Source organism: Panthera tigris, chromosome A3, assembly GCF_018350195.1.
Source record: "Panthera tigris isolate Pti1 chromosome A3, P.tigris_Pti1_mat1.1, whole genome shotgun sequence".
Classification (NCBI taxonomy): domain Eukaryota; kingdom Metazoa; phylum Chordata; class Mammalia; order Carnivora; family Felidae; genus Panthera; species Panthera tigris.
Genome location: NC_056662.1, coordinates 63014641 through 63031533, shown reverse-complemented (window position 1 = coordinate 63031533; position 16893 = coordinate 63014641). Strand labels below are relative to the sequence as shown.

General features: G+C 39.2%; 2 protein-coding genes across 2 annotated transcripts in view; one reads left to right on the top strand and one right to left on the bottom strand.

Annotated features, from left to right (window-relative positions):
* PLEKHH2 (pleckstrin homology, MyTH4 and FERM domain containing H2) overlaps positions 1–16893 on the bottom strand; it is a 106942-nt gene that overhangs the window by 73423 nt on the left and 16626 nt on the right. Inside the window, exons 2-3 of the mRNA XM_007097839.3 lie at positions 10971–11033; positions 754–903 (exon numbers count right to left, since the gene is read on the bottom strand). Coding sequence (XP_007097901.2) covers positions 754–903; positions 10971–11033 — 213 coding nt within the window. The remainder of the gene's footprint in view (positions 1–753; positions 904–10970; positions 11034–16893) is intronic.
* C1GALT1C1L (C1GALT1 specific chaperone 1 like) lies at positions 13032–14116 on the top strand. The gene is given in 9 exon segments (XM_015544568.1): positions 13032–13094; positions 13096–13190; positions 13192–13221; positions 13223–13261; positions 13509–13697; positions 13699–13748; positions 13751–13912; positions 13915–14055; positions 14058–14116. Coding segments are annotated over 9 exon segments (828 nt in total).

Below are 16893 nucleotides of genomic sequence, written 5' to 3'. Positions count from 1 at the left end.
AGGTGCCCCTAAACAAATTATCTCAATGCAATTTTTTTTCTTAATAAAAGTTTAAAATAAACTAGAAACTATACTTAATCTCAATAAAGTGGTTTAAAACAGTATGCACATGGGGCGCCTGGGTGGCTCAGTCGGTTAAGCGGCCGACTTCAGCTCAGGTCACGATCTCGTGGTCTGTGAGTTTGAGCCAGGCGTCGGGCTCTGGGCTGATGGCTCAGAGCCTGGAGCCTGCTTCCGATTCTGTGTCTCCCTCTCTCTCTGCCCCTCCCCCGTTCATGCTCTGTCTCTCTCTGTCTCAAAAATAAATAAAACGTTAAAAAAAAAATTTAAAACAGTATGCACATTTTTAAACAGAAGGATTAGCATCAAACATACATTTAAAATACAATGTTCCATAAATATTTCCAACACCCTAAAAATGTTAAGGCAAACATCTATTTCAAACATTTCACAGACAGAAATACCTGCTGCTAACCAAGTGTTTTCAAGTTAAAAGTCTAAAGTTTGAATGTTAAGGAGCACAGTCACATCCAAAAAGTGTTAGATATGGCCTTAGAATCACCCAGACTTAAAGAGAATGCCATTTTACTTGTACCTTTCACCAACAAATGTGATTAGACTCCATGAGTTGACCAAATAAATGAGATTTCTGACCCAAATTCAGAAGTATGGGCTCTCTCTCTCTCTTTAACCTCTGTAAGAATGCATTTAAAATGCATGTATTTAGACTGTAATGATCAAATTCTTCCCAACCTGTTCCTCAAGTTGCAATTCCAAGTTTTGAATAATGTCATCTTTTTCCTGTATTAGGGTCTCCAGATCTTGACACTTTTTATACAACCTTGTCTCTGATTCACTGGTTTGAATATTAGCTGCTTTTAATTTCTCTTCCATAACTTGTACCTAAATTTAGAGGATAGAAAATTAATGTTATGCATTTAATTTTTTAGATATATATTTTTTAATTTTATTTTTTATTTTTTAAAATTTACATCCAAATTAGCATATAGCGAAACAATGATTTCAGGAGTAGATTCCTTAGTGCCACTGCCCATTTAGCCCATCCCCCCCCCACAGCCCCTCCACTCCATATGGAGTTTGTTCTCCATATTTATGAGTCTCTTCTGTTTTGTCCCCCTCCCTGTTTTTATATTATTTTTGCTTCCCTTCCCTTATGTTCATCTGTTCTGTGTCTTAAAGTCCTCATATGAGTGAAGTCATATGATTTTTGTCTTTCTCTGACTGACTCATCTCACTTAGCATAATACCCTCTAGTTCCATCCATGTAGTTGCAAATGGCAAGATTTTATTCTTTTTGATTGCTGAGTAATACTCCATTGTCTATATATACCACATCTCCTTTATCCATTCATCCATCGATGGACATTTGGGCTCTTTCCATACTTTGGCTATTGTTGATAGTGCTGCTATAAATATGGGGGTGCATGTGTCCCTTCGAAACAGCACACCTGTATCCCGTGGATAAATGCCTAGTAGTGCAATTGTTGGGTCATAGGGTATTATGCATGAAATTTTTATGTTAACATTAAATAGATTCCTAAAAGGTATCATCATAAAACAAAATATTGAACAGCACGATTTAACGTATTTAATAATTATAAAGTCTGAAGACCATTTTACCAAGTGGTGTTACCTTTGAGGTACACAAGGGCACATAAGAGAGTCTCAGAATATTGCTATCGTCTAAAGTAATGTACATGTTTACTAGGACAATGATAATATTCAAGGCATTTCATGTGAGTATAGAATCAGAAAGTTTGCAGCCTTCAATTTTTCAAATTTTAAGTGAAGCAGGAATATAAAGAAGGTGAGTAGTGAGAGACGATCAGATTGGATGACCTTGTATAATAGCACATTTGGGGGAAACAAATTGAACTTAGGTGAAAAAGAAACACATACATGATGGAAAGGAAAAGGAAAATAAAAGAACTTGAAAGCTTCAAATGATGGAATCACAAAAAATTTAAAAAACTATGAGAATCAAGATACAGGTAGGAGAGTGCATTCAGTAAGGGTTTATTGATTCATTCACTTAACAAACATTCAGTGGATAGCAGCCAAGTGCCGGGCCCTGGGAAGATATCAGTGAATAAAATCTCTGCATAGAAATTACATTCTAGTGAATAAGACAGATCACAAATATAATAAAATGTAAAAATCATACAGTACGTTATACAAGGTGATAAAGGCAATGGGAAAAAATACAGCAAGACAAAGAGACTGGTGTGTGACCCAGGGTTGAGTTAAGCCTTAATTTTAATATCTAAGATGCACTGATTTCTGCTTGGATCTGTTGCAAAACACATCTGGGCATATGAAATCTTAGAAGGAATGTGTGAGACATTAATGATAGTAAGAAAGAAAATAAAGTACCGAGCACTGTAGATTAAGACTTTTATTCCATGTGCTAAGAATAGGTAAGAATGTAATTTTTATAATTTTTGTTTAGATTGCAGGAGGCAAAGAAGAAAAATATGCAAAAGCATTTGAGAAATTAACAATGATAATTTAGATGAAAAAATCTTAAACTATTAAAAACACATCTGAAAGATCATGATGAATCCACTTAACGTTCAAAAATACTTGACTGGGGGTGCCTGGGTGGCGCAGTCGGTTAAGCGTCCGACTTCAGCCAGGTCACGATCTCGCGGTCCGTGAGTTCGAGCCCTGCGTCAGGCTCTGGGCTGATGGCTCGGAGCCTGGAGCCTGTTTCCGATTCTGCATCTCCCTCTCTCTCTGCCCCTCCCCCGTTCATGCTCTGTCTCTCTCTGTCCCAAAAATAAATAAAAAACGTTGAAAAAAACTTTAAAAAAAAAAAAAATACTTGACTGATGAGGGCTTCTAGAAGGAGGGTGTTAAGATTAGTTTTGTTTTTAACCATGAATACAAGGTTTCATCTGTGGGTTCACTGCAGAATTGTAAATTCAACTGTAATGCCAAATGTGTCCTACTTAAATACCACCCAGATATCTGAAAACTATAAAAATAAAAGTAGATTTAAAAAATAAAAGAGGGGCACCTGGGTAGCTCAGTCAGTTAAGCATCCGACTGTTGATTTTGGCCCAGGTCATGATCTCACAGTCATTGAGTTCGAGCCCCAAGTCGGGCTCTGCACAGACAGCGTGGAGTCGGCTTGGGATTCTTTCTCTCTGCCCTTCCCCTGCTTGCATGCTCCCTCTTACCCTCAAAATAAAGAAATAAACATTAAAAAAATAAAAACACAAAATAGGAGACAAAACCTGTATTCCACTATCCAAGTGATAATTTTAAGTTACCTTAAGATTTATATTTTTAACGTAATATAGCAGGCTTTCTGCAGGAAGAGCAGACCAAAAGGTCAAGGACAAAGGTCTACATCAGAGATGTTATCATGAAAAAGCCAGAGGAGGACATGGGCTGGATAGCAAATACGAAGAAACATTCTTAAGATGGCACAGCCAGTTCCACACAGGGAGCTCGACAGCTGTCGAAGCAGAGAAGAGCAGAGACCAAGTCCAAATGGTAGTTCAGGGACAGAGGAATAGATGATAAACCTGACAGGGGGCAGAATTGGCTCGCCAAAATGTGCTGCTTTGGCATCTGGATTATTTTGAATTAAAGTTACCCGAGAAACAGCTGGTGTAAAAACACTCTGACACTCCTTTGTCCCCCTGAAAGCAGGAAATGTCCCCCTCCTCTACCAGGAGGGAAGAAGGCATCCTTATCACCAGAGATAGGGAATTTAAGGCCTGAGAAGGCTGTATAAACAGACCTTGTTACTTCTTCACTAATTTACTACTCTAAGCCCAAACCCCCTTGTCTTGTCAATTCTTCATAAATGGATTGCCTTCCTGTCTAAAAGGTATAAAAGTTGCCTGCTTTGGTCACTTCTTTGGAGTCTCATATTTTTAGGGAGCTCCCATATGTATGAAATTAAACTTGTTTTACTCCTGTTAATCTGTCTTATGTCAATTTAATTATTAGACAAGGCAAAGAAACTAGAAGGGAAGGAATTGTTCTGCTCCTACAAACCTCAAGAAAAGCTGAAGACTCTGAACAAGAATATAAATAACTATCACCAGATCTATACCTATAGTCTCCTTTTATTAAGTTGGAGCAAGCTACCCTACAAACATTGGACTGCCACATAAAATTGCCCTAATATTGGGGTGCCTGGGTGGCTCAGTCGGTTGAGCAACCGGCTCTTGGCTTTGGTTCAGGTCATGATCTTGAAGTTTCGTGAGTTCAAGCCCCACATTGGGTTCTGTGCTGGCAGCAGGGAACGTGCTTGGGATTCTCTGTTTCTTCTCTCTCTGACCCTCCCCCACTCGCTCTGTCTCAGTCTCTCTCAAAATAAATAAAAATAAACTTAAAAGAATAAAAATAAGACGTGCCTGTGTGGCTCAGTTGGTTAGGTGTCCGATTTCAGCTCAGGTCAAGATCTTGCAGTTCCTGAGTTCAAGCCCCACATCGGGCTCTGTGCTGACAGTTCAGAGCCTGGAGCCTGCTTTGGATTCTGGATTCTGTCTCCCTCTCTCTCTGCCCCTCTCCAACTCATGCTCTGTCTCTCTCTGTCTCTTAAAAATAAACAAACATTGGGGCGCCTGGGTGGCGCAGTCGGTTAAGCGTCCGACTTCAGCCAGGTCACGATCTCGCGGTCCGTGAGTTCGAGCCCCGCGTCGGGCTCTGGGCTGATGGCTCGGAGCCTGGAGCCTGTTTCCGATTCTGTGTCTCCCTCTCTCTCTGCCCCTCCCCCGTTCATGCTCTGTCTCTCTCTGTCCCAAAAATAAATTAAAAAAAAAAAAATTCCTTTAAAAAAATAAACAAACATTGAAAAAAAATTAATAAATAAAAATAGAATTGTCCTAATATTGCTTAGGAAAGGTCTACAGTCCTAGAAAACTGATTTGGGAGTGCTCTTATCCCCTGAAAAATATGTCCAGTTTGAAAAGTGTTCTCATTTTATGAATGAATGCTACAGTTAGAGCTCCTTAGATGAATCTTTGCCATGTGCAACTGTTTAATTCAACCATTACTTTTAGATAAACAAAACTTCTCTAAGCAAGAAAAATACTGACAAAAATGGCAAAACCTCTTAGGGAGAAGGATCACAAAGTAGTTACAGGCAACCGACTTGCCAAGTGGTCTTGTTAGGATCAAGTTCTTCAGGATTTACTAACCTTCCTTGGTAATTAGTATGAATAATAGGTCTTCCGAAAAGATAAGAGGCCTACAGAAAAACCAAGCAGCCTTTATTTTTTTTTTAATTTTTTTTTTAACGTTTATTTATTTTTGAGACAGAGCATGAATGGGGGAGGGTCAGAGAGAGAGGGAGACACAGAATCCGAAACAGGCTCCAGGCTCTGAGCAGTCAGCACAAAGCCTGACTCGGGGCTTGAACTCACGGACCTCGAGATCACGACCTGAGCCGAAGTTGACACTTAACCGACTGAGCCACCCAGGCGCCCCCCACGCAGCCTTTAAAAATAACTCACTACAAGTACACAGAAAATAGCCCAGTTCTTTTTCCATTCATTTAACCTGAACCGTGTAAGAATTTTAACTACTCAGAGACTGGCCAATAACAAACATCTGCAAATTCAAATTGTTCGCTAAAGAAACTCTTGCAATTACTTATATGTGGATATCCTCTGGTGAAGAATGCTTTGCACTTTAGGCTACCTTTCTCCTTTTCTTCCAGGAGAGCCTCTGGTTGCATCCACACATCTCAGCACATTCCTCAGCCATTATCCCAAAGCCTTTATTTCTTCTGAGGTCCCTGAGCTATTTTGCAGTAAAGGGTTAACTCAGCAGACTTGGGGTATTCAAACCTTGCACATTCCCAAAAAAGAACTGGTCCTTGATTAGCTCCTGGAAAAAATAACCTCTGAGACCTGGTAATATCCTGCCTGATAAGACTCTACATACTTGAGATATTGGACCACACCAGATATTTTATGTCAACAATGTGATTTAAGGTGAATACCTTTTTTTTTTTTTTTTTTTTCCCCCACTCACCCAGGGTCCTGGGCTACATTGTATCAGTTTGACCTGTGCAGCGATGGATTCTGAGTAGCTAAGGTCAGTCTTGCATGCATTCCATGTCTACAAGACTGACACCACCACTACCACCCCATCCCCACTGCCAGGGCAATAAAAATTCTGGATACCAAGGCTCAGGTGAGCTTCCCTGGTTGGCAATGTTTTGTCCGTTGTCACATATCATTGACGGGAATCAAGTGCACCCCTGTGTAACTCCACTGGGAGAGGACAACTGGAAACTCATACCTGGTTTCTCCTGGACTCTGCTCTATGTGTATTTTTCCTTTGCTGATTTTACTCTATATCCTTTCACTGTAATAAATCATAACCATGAGTATAACGACTTTTCTGGGTTCTGTGAGTCCTTCTGGTGAATCGTCAAACCTTGAGGGTAGTATTGGGTACACTGACACGACTCCTAATGCTGTTTTTCATTTTCCTGCCCACCCTGAAGAAAGCAGGAGCTGCAAATACTGTTCCTGCTGTAATTACCTACGCTACTCTTTCCTTCTTCCCTGTTCTAACCTCATCCCTCCCTACCCCACTACAGATAATTAAGATGTGACTGTATTTTTGAGTGGAGGTTGAAAGTTTCTCTTTCTATATATATGTTGCAATGGCATGACAAAAATACCTGATCATTCCAACATAGAATGAAGAAAGGAATTATAAGGGCATTTTGAATCTCAGACTGTTTACCAGTTATTCAAAATTTACTGCAAATTAAACAATTATTCTAATCATATCTTTTTGGAGGGGGGAGCACAAGTGGGAGAGAAGAAGAGAGAGGGGGACAGAGGATCCGAAGCAGGCTCTGCGCGGACAACCTGACAGCAGCGAACCATGAGATTATGAACCAAAGTCGGACATTCAGCCGATTGGGTCACCCAGGTGCCCCCCAATCACATTTTAAACACAATTATTTTGGAGATAGTGCCCTAGAATTTATGCAGTGAGGCCAGAACCATTCTCATGGAAGGTGAAAAGGAATAGCACTGGATAAAGTATGTTTCCATGTAATGAAGCAAATCATTATAAGGTCCCATAGATTAGCGTGAATGAGTAGTAATCATTTATTAAGAACCAACTTTACAGAAAGGCATATTAGCCTGCATATTAGAATGGCCAGAGGGAATTTTTAAAAAATGTTTTTATGTTTATCTTTGAGAGAAAGAGAGAGAGCGTGTATGAGCAGGGGAAGGGCAGAGAGAGAAGGTGCCAGAGGATCCAAAGTGTGCTCTGAGCTGACAGCCTGATGTAGAACTCGAACTCACAAACCATGAGATCGTGACCTGAGTTAAAGTCAGATGCTTAACTGAATGAGCCACCCAGGAGCCCCAAGAGGGAATTTAAAATCCAGGTCCTACCAGGTCTGCATCAAACACAGGGAAGGAACTGAGACCAGAAGGACAGAATGACAACACAAATTTCTATGGGGGAAATTATGTGCCCCTTACTGGTTAGCATAAACTGGTGTAATAGATTGGAATATACACCTAATCATATACTTGAGAATGAATCCTCTGTATCAGTGTCTCCCACATGTGCAATTTGCTGTTTATCCATCTCCCAGAAATACAAGTACAATAAGATTTACACATTCTGCTTTCAAAACTTTAAACAACTACAATGAAAAGGTGCTACAGTATTAAGAATAAAGATTGCCAAGATTTCTCTTGGAAAAATGTATGATTTCTTTTCTATAGCCAACTTATTTAAGGGTTGCACAGGTAAAGTAATGCCAGTCATTAAAAACAAGAGGGAAAATGAACACCACTAAGGTGCAGAGTTGAGCTGGTTTAGCCAACTACTGCTTTTAGCAGTGAAATGTTCCTTTTTGGTTAACATAAATACAGTTTAAGTCTTAGGATCTCACTAAATGACAAAGGACAAGCTGAATTTAAGCAACGTAAACAGCAGATAGGGCACAGTCCTATGGAAACTGTTAAAGATAGCAAAGGATTCAGTTACTCTACATTAATAACATTTACTTAGCCTTGAGAAAGAAAGGTAATATAATCAGTGCATGAGATTTATTTGCTCTCTGTTTGTATTTCCTATAAACTTTTAGAATCATTATGTATGTAATATGATGTATAATGTGTGATGTACAGAATGTATAATATGTAATTTATATAATGTATAACATACAATGTATAATATGTATAATATACAATAATATATAGTGTAATATAAGTATACAGATACCTACAGATTTTGCTAAATTACATAGAAATTTTGGGAGATTTGCAATTCTCACTCTTTACGGGAGGAGAGGTTTGATTTAAGGCCATTTAGCCAATCACAGTGTCTTTTTGCTGTAAAATATAGCACACAGAATTAAATAACTTTATACGTGATATCCTCAAAGGACAACTTCAAATAAGAAATTCTTCCTGTTAGTTTATGAAGATCAGTGATTGGGCCCTAATGGTTACAAACAGCCATGGCTTGCTTCTCTTAAATTGGGAATGGGGATTCTTTTTTTTTTTTTTTTTTTTTTTTTTTTGCTCTTAAGATCTAGTGAATCATAGAAGAAAACCCCAAAAATCACAAATAAAAATACTTAAATTTTCAGAGCTAAACAATTATGCTGCACATATGAATTAAGAATTTTAATTTAAGAAAAGGCAAGACAAAACCGTCCTCGGTTTCCTTCTATTTTTCCTATACTATGAGGTGTTAAAGGAAAGAAAGGGAAGGGAAAGATAGGGAAGAACAGACAGAAAGACAAGCATGGATATACAGGTAAAGAGAGATGTCACCAAGAAAGGCCAAAGTCAGAAACGGAGGTAAAGAGAAAGACAAGAGAGAGAAGAAGACAAACTGCCAAATGTGTGCTGTAGGGTGTCGGGCTAAACAGGTACATATACATACAGAGCCTCCAATAGAAAAAGACGAAGACATTTAGTACAGAATGACAGACAGTGACATAAACATAGAATGTAAGTGACCTTTTATGAGTTTACTGGTAACTATTGGATTTTTATAGTTATAAGTGGAGATATTACCATTCGGTCTTACCAGCTAAACAATATAAAAAACCAAGCACAGCATCAATCCTTACCATTACTACTCATACTTCTACCAATACCTAAATTTGAGGTTTTAAATAATTACTGGTGTGATGATGGTACTATACTTGTGATTTTAAGTCTTTATTTTTAGATTAGTTGCTGATATACTCATGGGTGAAATAATATGATGTCTAGAATTTGTTTCAAAATAACTTGGTGTGGGGGTTGAGAAGAATAAAGTGGATGGAGGTATAGATTAGCCTTGAGTTGACTAATTGTTAATGCTGGTGATGGGGGTTCATTATACTATTTTCTCTACTCTTGCACTAGTTGAAATTTGTCATAGTAAAATTTTAGGAATTTCTTTTCAGTGTAAGTATTTTTAAAAATTTATTTTGAGAGGGGCGCCTGGGTGGCTTGGTCGGTTTAGTGTCTGACTTCGGCTCAGGTCATGATCTCACAGTCCGTGAGTTCGAGCCCCGCGTCGGGCTCTGTGCTGACAGCTCAGAGCCTGGAGCCTGTTTCAGATTCTGTGTCTCCCTCTCTCTCTGCCGCTCCCCTGTTCATGCTCTGTCTCTCTCTGTCTCAAAAATAAATAAACGTTAAAAAAAAAAGTTAAAAAAAAATTTATTTTGAGAGACAGAGAGACAAAGGGCCAGGGAGAGAGTGAGAGAGAGAATTCCAAGCAGGCTCCACACTGCGGAGCCCAATGTGGAGCTTGAACTCACAAACTGTGAGATCATGACCTGAGCCAAAATCAAGAGTCAGATGGCCAAATGACTGAACCACCCAGGCGCCCCTGAGTATAACTAATTAAAGAAAATCAAGGGTTAGGTTAGACTGGGTTTATTTAGAAATTTATCAGGTCACTAAATCAATCTACTATACAAGATTAAATCTTTTAGGTGAAAACAAGATTTGGTAGTACTTACGTTTGGGAAGAAACATGACAAATTTAGAACATGTATAAGAAATTAAATATATACTTCCTAGAAAAAAATAATAATTTTGAAAATCCTGACTTGCCTGAACTTGACAAGGATCTTTTCATAAAATGTGAAGCTATGGATTGAGACTCATTAGACAAACTTTAAGGCTCACTTGGTGAGCTCACTGAAAACACTCATTTTAATGTTGGCAAGGCCCAGACAGGACTAAGTGACTTATCAAAGGTTTGACTTTTCTCCCAAATACCTATTAACATACTAAGTAAAAATTTGTGTTCATATTTTCCTAATATAACTCTAAGCATTTTTCTATATTAGTATGTCTTTTGTAATAATTACTTTTTAGTGTTTATTTATTTATTTTGAGAGGGAGAGCACGTGTGCACACACACACATAGGTGAGGGGCAGAGAGAAGAAGAGAGAGAATCCCAAGCAGGCTTCATGCCATCAGCGCAGAGCCTGATGTGGGGCTTGAACCCACAAACTGTGAGATCATGACCTGAGCTGAGATCAAGAGTCAGATGCTTAACCAGCTGAGACACACAGGTGCCCCTGTAATAATTATTTGTAATGGTTGTTTACTATTTCATGGAATGAATACAGTTCACTTATTCATTCTCTTGTAATATGGCATTCATATTATTTCCAACTCTTTATTTCTATCAAAGAAACTGCTATGAACATATTTATATTTAAAACTTCATTATGGTTACGACTGCCTTGAAAGTCATATTTGGTTTTTCCGGGAAAGAAGACTTCCTAATGGACGCATTTTTATCCTTTGGAACTCTGTTAAGGGGCAAAATAACGTTAGACTCTCCATTTTCTCTCTGGATCCAGCTCACAGAACAGTCAAAGAGATAAGATGTAGAGAAGGGTTAAAGACTATTTTGAGGACTGTTTTGGGCAAAACAAGGTTTATATTGGTAGAGAGAAAAAAATTTAACTAGAATTATACCCTACCTGTTGGAAAGCTTTTTCTGCCTGACGCTCAGCATCAATAACTTGTCTCTCAAGCTGTTGCATCTGTAAAGTGAGGAAAAACAGAGAAAATCTAAAAATTCATATTTCTCTTTTGAAAGGGACTTAAAAAATCTTGCAATGTCATAAAATTCTTTTAAGAATATTTAAAGTAGTTTAATGGATATGAATGACATACAATTTATCACATTGAGGCCTCTTTCAGTGCATATTTAAAAATTTAAAAATTAACCAAATAACATACCAAATGTTTCATACTTTTAGTACAATGCAATCTATACTACATGAGTGCTCATCCATAGGATTTTCTTCATTGACTTATGAATTACTGGTCAACACATATTAAGAACAGTAATTTAAATCTAAGAGAATAGTGAGACCTCAAATATCATATTTGATTTGTTGATCGAAAAGTCACAATGATATCAGAAAGTGGTATATTCTCACAAGCTCTGTAGGTGGCATGTTTAAGTAGAAACTCTGTTTTTTGGGGTTTTTTTAAATTAATTTGTTTATTTTGAGAGAGACAGAGATAGCACGAGCAGGGGACAGGCAGAGAGAAAGGGAGAGAGAGATAATCCCAAGCAGGCTCTGCACTGCCAGCACAAGCCAGATGCAGAGCTTGAACTCATGAAGCTGAGATCATGACCCGAACTGAAACCAAGAGTCAGATGCTTAACTGACTGAGCCACCTAGGGCACCCCCAAAAAACTCTAGCTAGTTTTAACTCTCATACATTGTAGAGTACAGAAGAGACTCATGTTAGCACACACACGCACATCCACCAAAGTGTAGAGCACAAAGAATCAAAAAAAAAATCTCCATATTTTTTTTAAAGTTCTGTAGAAAATAAAAAGTTCAGAGATTTAACAAATTTCAAGAGACTCTTAACGACAGAGAACAAACTGAGGGTTGCTGGAGGGGAGGTGAGTGGGAGATAGGCTAAATGGGTGGTGGATAGTTAGGGCACTTGTTGGGATGAGCACTGGGTGTCTAGGTAAGTGATGAATCACTGAATTCTACTCCAAAACCAATATGCACTGTATGTTAACTAAAATTTCAATTAAAAAAAAAGGGGGGGGGGAAGCTTGGAGATTTAAAGTAAATTACTCAAATGACTACTATAAGTAAAATAAAGAAAAGCCTTAAAAAGGACCCAGTGCAAAGTAACATAAAAAATGGGTACTAGGTAGTGAATACACAACTGTGACATAAAACTCAATTTTAAATTCTTTTTTTCTGAGTGCTGAAATATGGTCAACATTATAGCTGTCTGTCCCTCGATATTTGCTCATTCTCAGTTTCATTGTGGCTTGGTGTTCCAGAACTTCCAGCGCACTTCAAACCCCAGCACCCCGGTCCTGCCCCAACAGCTGATGCCTAACTCCAGCCCCACCCACTTCTCAGAACCACAGAGAAGCGGCTTCTCATGGCTAGAGTGTCCCAGCTGGGAGGGAGACCCTAGCCTCAGACTGGGTGGGCTGCAGGGACCCGGTCCAGGGTGTTGCATCCATACGACTCCTGAAACAGAATGCTATGGACACCAGTGACAGTCACAACAAAGTTTATTACAATGAGAGGCAAGGCCGACCGATCGGCACCAACACTCTTGATAAGAGTGTGGCCTCGAACAGCCGGGGTACAGAGTTTTTATAACCGATCACATCGTTTTATCATCACCTGGGAACAGAACAAAGAAACAGTTTCCAGATGAGTTAGAAACAGTTGCCTAATGAGGTGTTTATTTTAGACTTTCTGCCTCAAAGTTGCAACCAGTGGATCTCCTTGACCCTGCCTCTGATGCTCTTTTCTTTGAACTTTTGTTTCCTTAATTAGTGAAGCCTAATTTACAAGAGTATGAGGCGTAGTTTACAAGAGCAAAGCAAGGCTGTTATCTCTTAACCTTCAGGGTCAACACAAAGCTGTTATTTTTCAAGCTAAGCGTTAGCCCTACACTACAATTTAACCCTTACAAGGGTGTGTCTTTTTTTGTTTGTTTTTAAACCAGTATGCTGCTGGGAGCATTTACTGTGTTTGACAACTATGTGGCCAGGTAACATTCAACACCGAGGTAAAGACCCTGATCACCATTACCTTCGCCCCCCAAAAAAGAAAAGATTTCTTAAATATTTCAGAAGTGCAACGCGTGGATATTAAGAACAGTATCCGTGTTGACTCTATCAGCCTTGGACAATCCAAGATGAGCATTATTGAAAGAGACTTGGGCCAAACACTGACAAAGCAGAGCCCTACAGTCCTAAAAATGATAGATTGTTAGGTTGTTTAATATTTTTAAAAGTGACATGTGGAGGGGCGCCTGGGTGGCTCGGTGGGTTAAGTGATGGACTCTTGATTTCAGCCCAGGTCGTGATCTGGGTTTGTGGGATCAAGTCCCCCTCTCCCCCTCCTTGGGCTTCATGCTGGCGGTGCGGAGCGTGCTTAAGATTCTCTCTTTCCCTCTCTCTCTGCCCCTCCCCTGCTCACACTCTCTCTCTTTTTCTCAAAATAAATAAATAAATAAATAAATCTTTTGAAAAGTGACCTGTGGATACAGATGAGGACAACTTACAGATATGTCTTTGAAAATCACACCGACAACTACAACTGGTTCTTTCCTACACGTCCCACTACATTTGCTGTCTTCGACAAGTCAGCGTGTTTTCTGTGTACCGGGGCTTTATCACAACCTTTCTATCTGGGCCACACTATAACTTGGCAAGCTCCAATACATGACCGTGGAAAGAGAAATTGTCAAGTATAGAATCTGAAAGACAGCCTCTTCAGTAAGTCTGAGAAGTGTGCAGATTGAAGTGTCATTTGGGAGTTATCTGAAGATATGCAGCTGGCAGCTGGCCTTAAATAAGCTGGAATTCTTGCAGAAAATGCAGAGGATTCTGAAGGAAGAGTTGTATTTAATACAAAACCAATGCACATCTTATTCAAGAGACCATGTGTAATAATCCTCAGGAAGTGGTACAAGGCTGCTGTTCAGATATGGCTATTACTTTTAAGGGACTGACACCCAAAAAGCTGATAGTGATGATGTACGGTATGCACTGGCTCAGGGCATTCATTATTTCAACAGCACACTGGTCTTCTTGCCTCCAAACGGTTCAGAATGTGACTGACGGCTGGGAAATAACAGCATTGTGCTGTCCAAAAGCACTTAAAATGTGGATTCACTTGAAGTGTGAACTGAGATGTGTAAGTGTAAAATACACACTTAATTCAATAATACACATATTATTTGAAAAACAATACAAAAAGTATAAGCTATCCCAGTAATTTTATATGGTAATTCAATAATACACATATTTGAAAACCAGTACAAAAAGTATAAGCTATCCCAGTAATTTTATATGTTGACTCACATTGAAATAATATTTTAATATGTTGCATTAAATAAAATATAAAATTCTTTTTCATTTTATTAATTTGTTCAATAGAGAATTTTAAATTACATATGTGTCTCAGATTATATTTCTATTGGATAACAAAAGTGTGAAACATTCCATTGTCACCATATGTATTAATTTAACTGCCTGTCCCCAGAGCAGCATTCCAAAGACCATTTATTGCAGGGATCTAACTTCTAGAAAAGGTTTCAAGTATTTGGGTACATAAATAGATATTTCCTAAGTGCATTCTCTGGACCCCATATCATCTTTAATTTTTGTGAAAATATTTCAAACATTTAATAAGCAAGTACTGTTGTCTAAAAGCATTCTATTGGGGCGCCTGGGTGGCGCAGTCGGTTAAGCGTCCGACTTCAGCTCAGGTCACGATCTCGCGGTCCGTGAGTTCGAGCCCCGCGTCAGGCTCTGGACTGATGGCTCAGAGCCTGGAGCCTGTTTCCGATTCTGTGTCTCCCTCTCTCTCTGCCCCTCCCCCGTTCATGCTCTGTCTCTCTCTGTCCCAAAAATAAATAAAAAACGTTGAAAAAAAAAATTTTAAAAGCATTCTATTGAGTTACTGTTATAGACTATGGCACTGCATAGAAGCAGCTGGACAAGCACTGTCTCCAGTCTAGGATATTCTTTAAACCAAAACAAACCAAAACAAACAAAAAAACCAACTGGCAGGTACACGCCAACACTACATTCTTCCACTACTGGCAGTGGGCTGACAATCATCGCCTCTACAGTGTAACTACGTTATATTTTTAAGGAAAATTTTGCACTCATGGAGACTTAAGCTCAATTTTGAATATTGCTGAGGTTGCCAGGAAAACCCACAAACAAGTTGCTGATCTGTAAAATTTTGCTAGCGAAAAAAAAAAAAAAAAAGATTACTGACATACCTGTTCAAGTGGCCAAAATCCAGAACACTCACAACACCAAATGCTAGTGGATGTGGAGCTGAGGATGTGGAGAAACAGGGACTCTCATTCATTGCTCACGGGAATGCAAAATGGTATAGCCACTTTGGAAGACAATTTGGCAGTTTCTCACAAAACTCTTACCATACTCTTAAACATACTCTTACCATATGATCTAGCAATCGCACTTCTTGGTATTTATCCAAAGGACTTGAAAACTTATGTCAACACAAAAACGTGCATACAGATGTTCACATCAGCTTTACTCATAACTGCTAAAACTTGGAAGCAATCAAGATGTCCTTCAGTAGGTGAACGGACAAATAAACCACAGTACACCCAGACAATGACATTATTTAACACTAAAAGGAAATGAGCTATGAAGCCATGAGCAGACATGGAGGAAACTTAAATGCATATTATCCAACGAAAGAAGCCAATCTGACAAGGATGCAACTGAGGTGGAGGATGAATAAACAGGGCACAAGAGCTTTTCAGGGCAGTGAAAATACTCTGTATGATACCCTAGTGATGGATACATGTCATTAGACATTTGTCCAAATCCATGGAATGTACGAACTTTGGGTTATTATAATGTGTAAATGTAGATTCATCAATTTTAACAAAGGTACCAGTCTGGTGGGGGATGTTGATAATGAGAGAGGTTATGCAGGTGTGGGGGCAGGGAATATATGGGAGATTTCTGCACCACCCAATTTTTTGTGAACCCTAAACTGCTCTAAAAAATGGAAGTCTTGGGGTGCCTGGGTGGCTCAGTCAGTTGGGCGTCCGACTTCAGCTCAGGTCATGATTTCACGGTCCGTGGGTTCGAGCCCCGCGTCGGGCTCTGTGCTGACAGCTCGGAGCCTGGAGCCTGCTTCCGATTCTGTGTCTCCCTCTCTCTCTGACCCTCCCCTGTTCATGCTCTGTCTCTCTCTGTCTCAAAAATAAATAAACATTAAAAATTAAAAAAAAAAAAAATGGAAGTCTTGAGAGAAAAAAAAAAAAAAAGGACTGAATACTTTCCTAAAAGGATTGCTATGGTCTGAATGTTTGTGTTCCCCCCAAATTCACCTTGGAATCCTAACGCCCAATGTGAGGGTGGGACTCTAGCAAATGGGATTAGTACTTTTATAATGGAGATCCCACAGAGCTCCCGAGCCTCTTCTGCCAGGTGAAAATACAAGAAGTCTAAAACCCAGAAGAGGGCCCTAACCTGGCATTGCTGGCACCCCGATCTCAGACTTCCAGCCTCCAGAATTGTGAGAAATAAATTTCTATTGTTCATAAGCTATGCGGTCTGTCGTATTTTGTTACAGCAGCATGAACAGACCAAGACAGAAATTGGTCCCGAGAGTGGAGTGCTGCTGTTAACAAATAACTAAAAATGTGGAAGTGAGTTTGGAATTGGGTAATCGGTAGAAGCTGAAAGAATTTTGAGGTGCACGGTACAAAAACCTACATTGCCACGAACAGACCATTTAAAATGCATTTAAAGCAATTCCAGTGAGAACTCAGAAGGCAAAAAGGAAAGCTGTAGAGAAAGCTTCAGTCTTCTTAGAGAATCCCTGAGTGGTTGTGAACAGA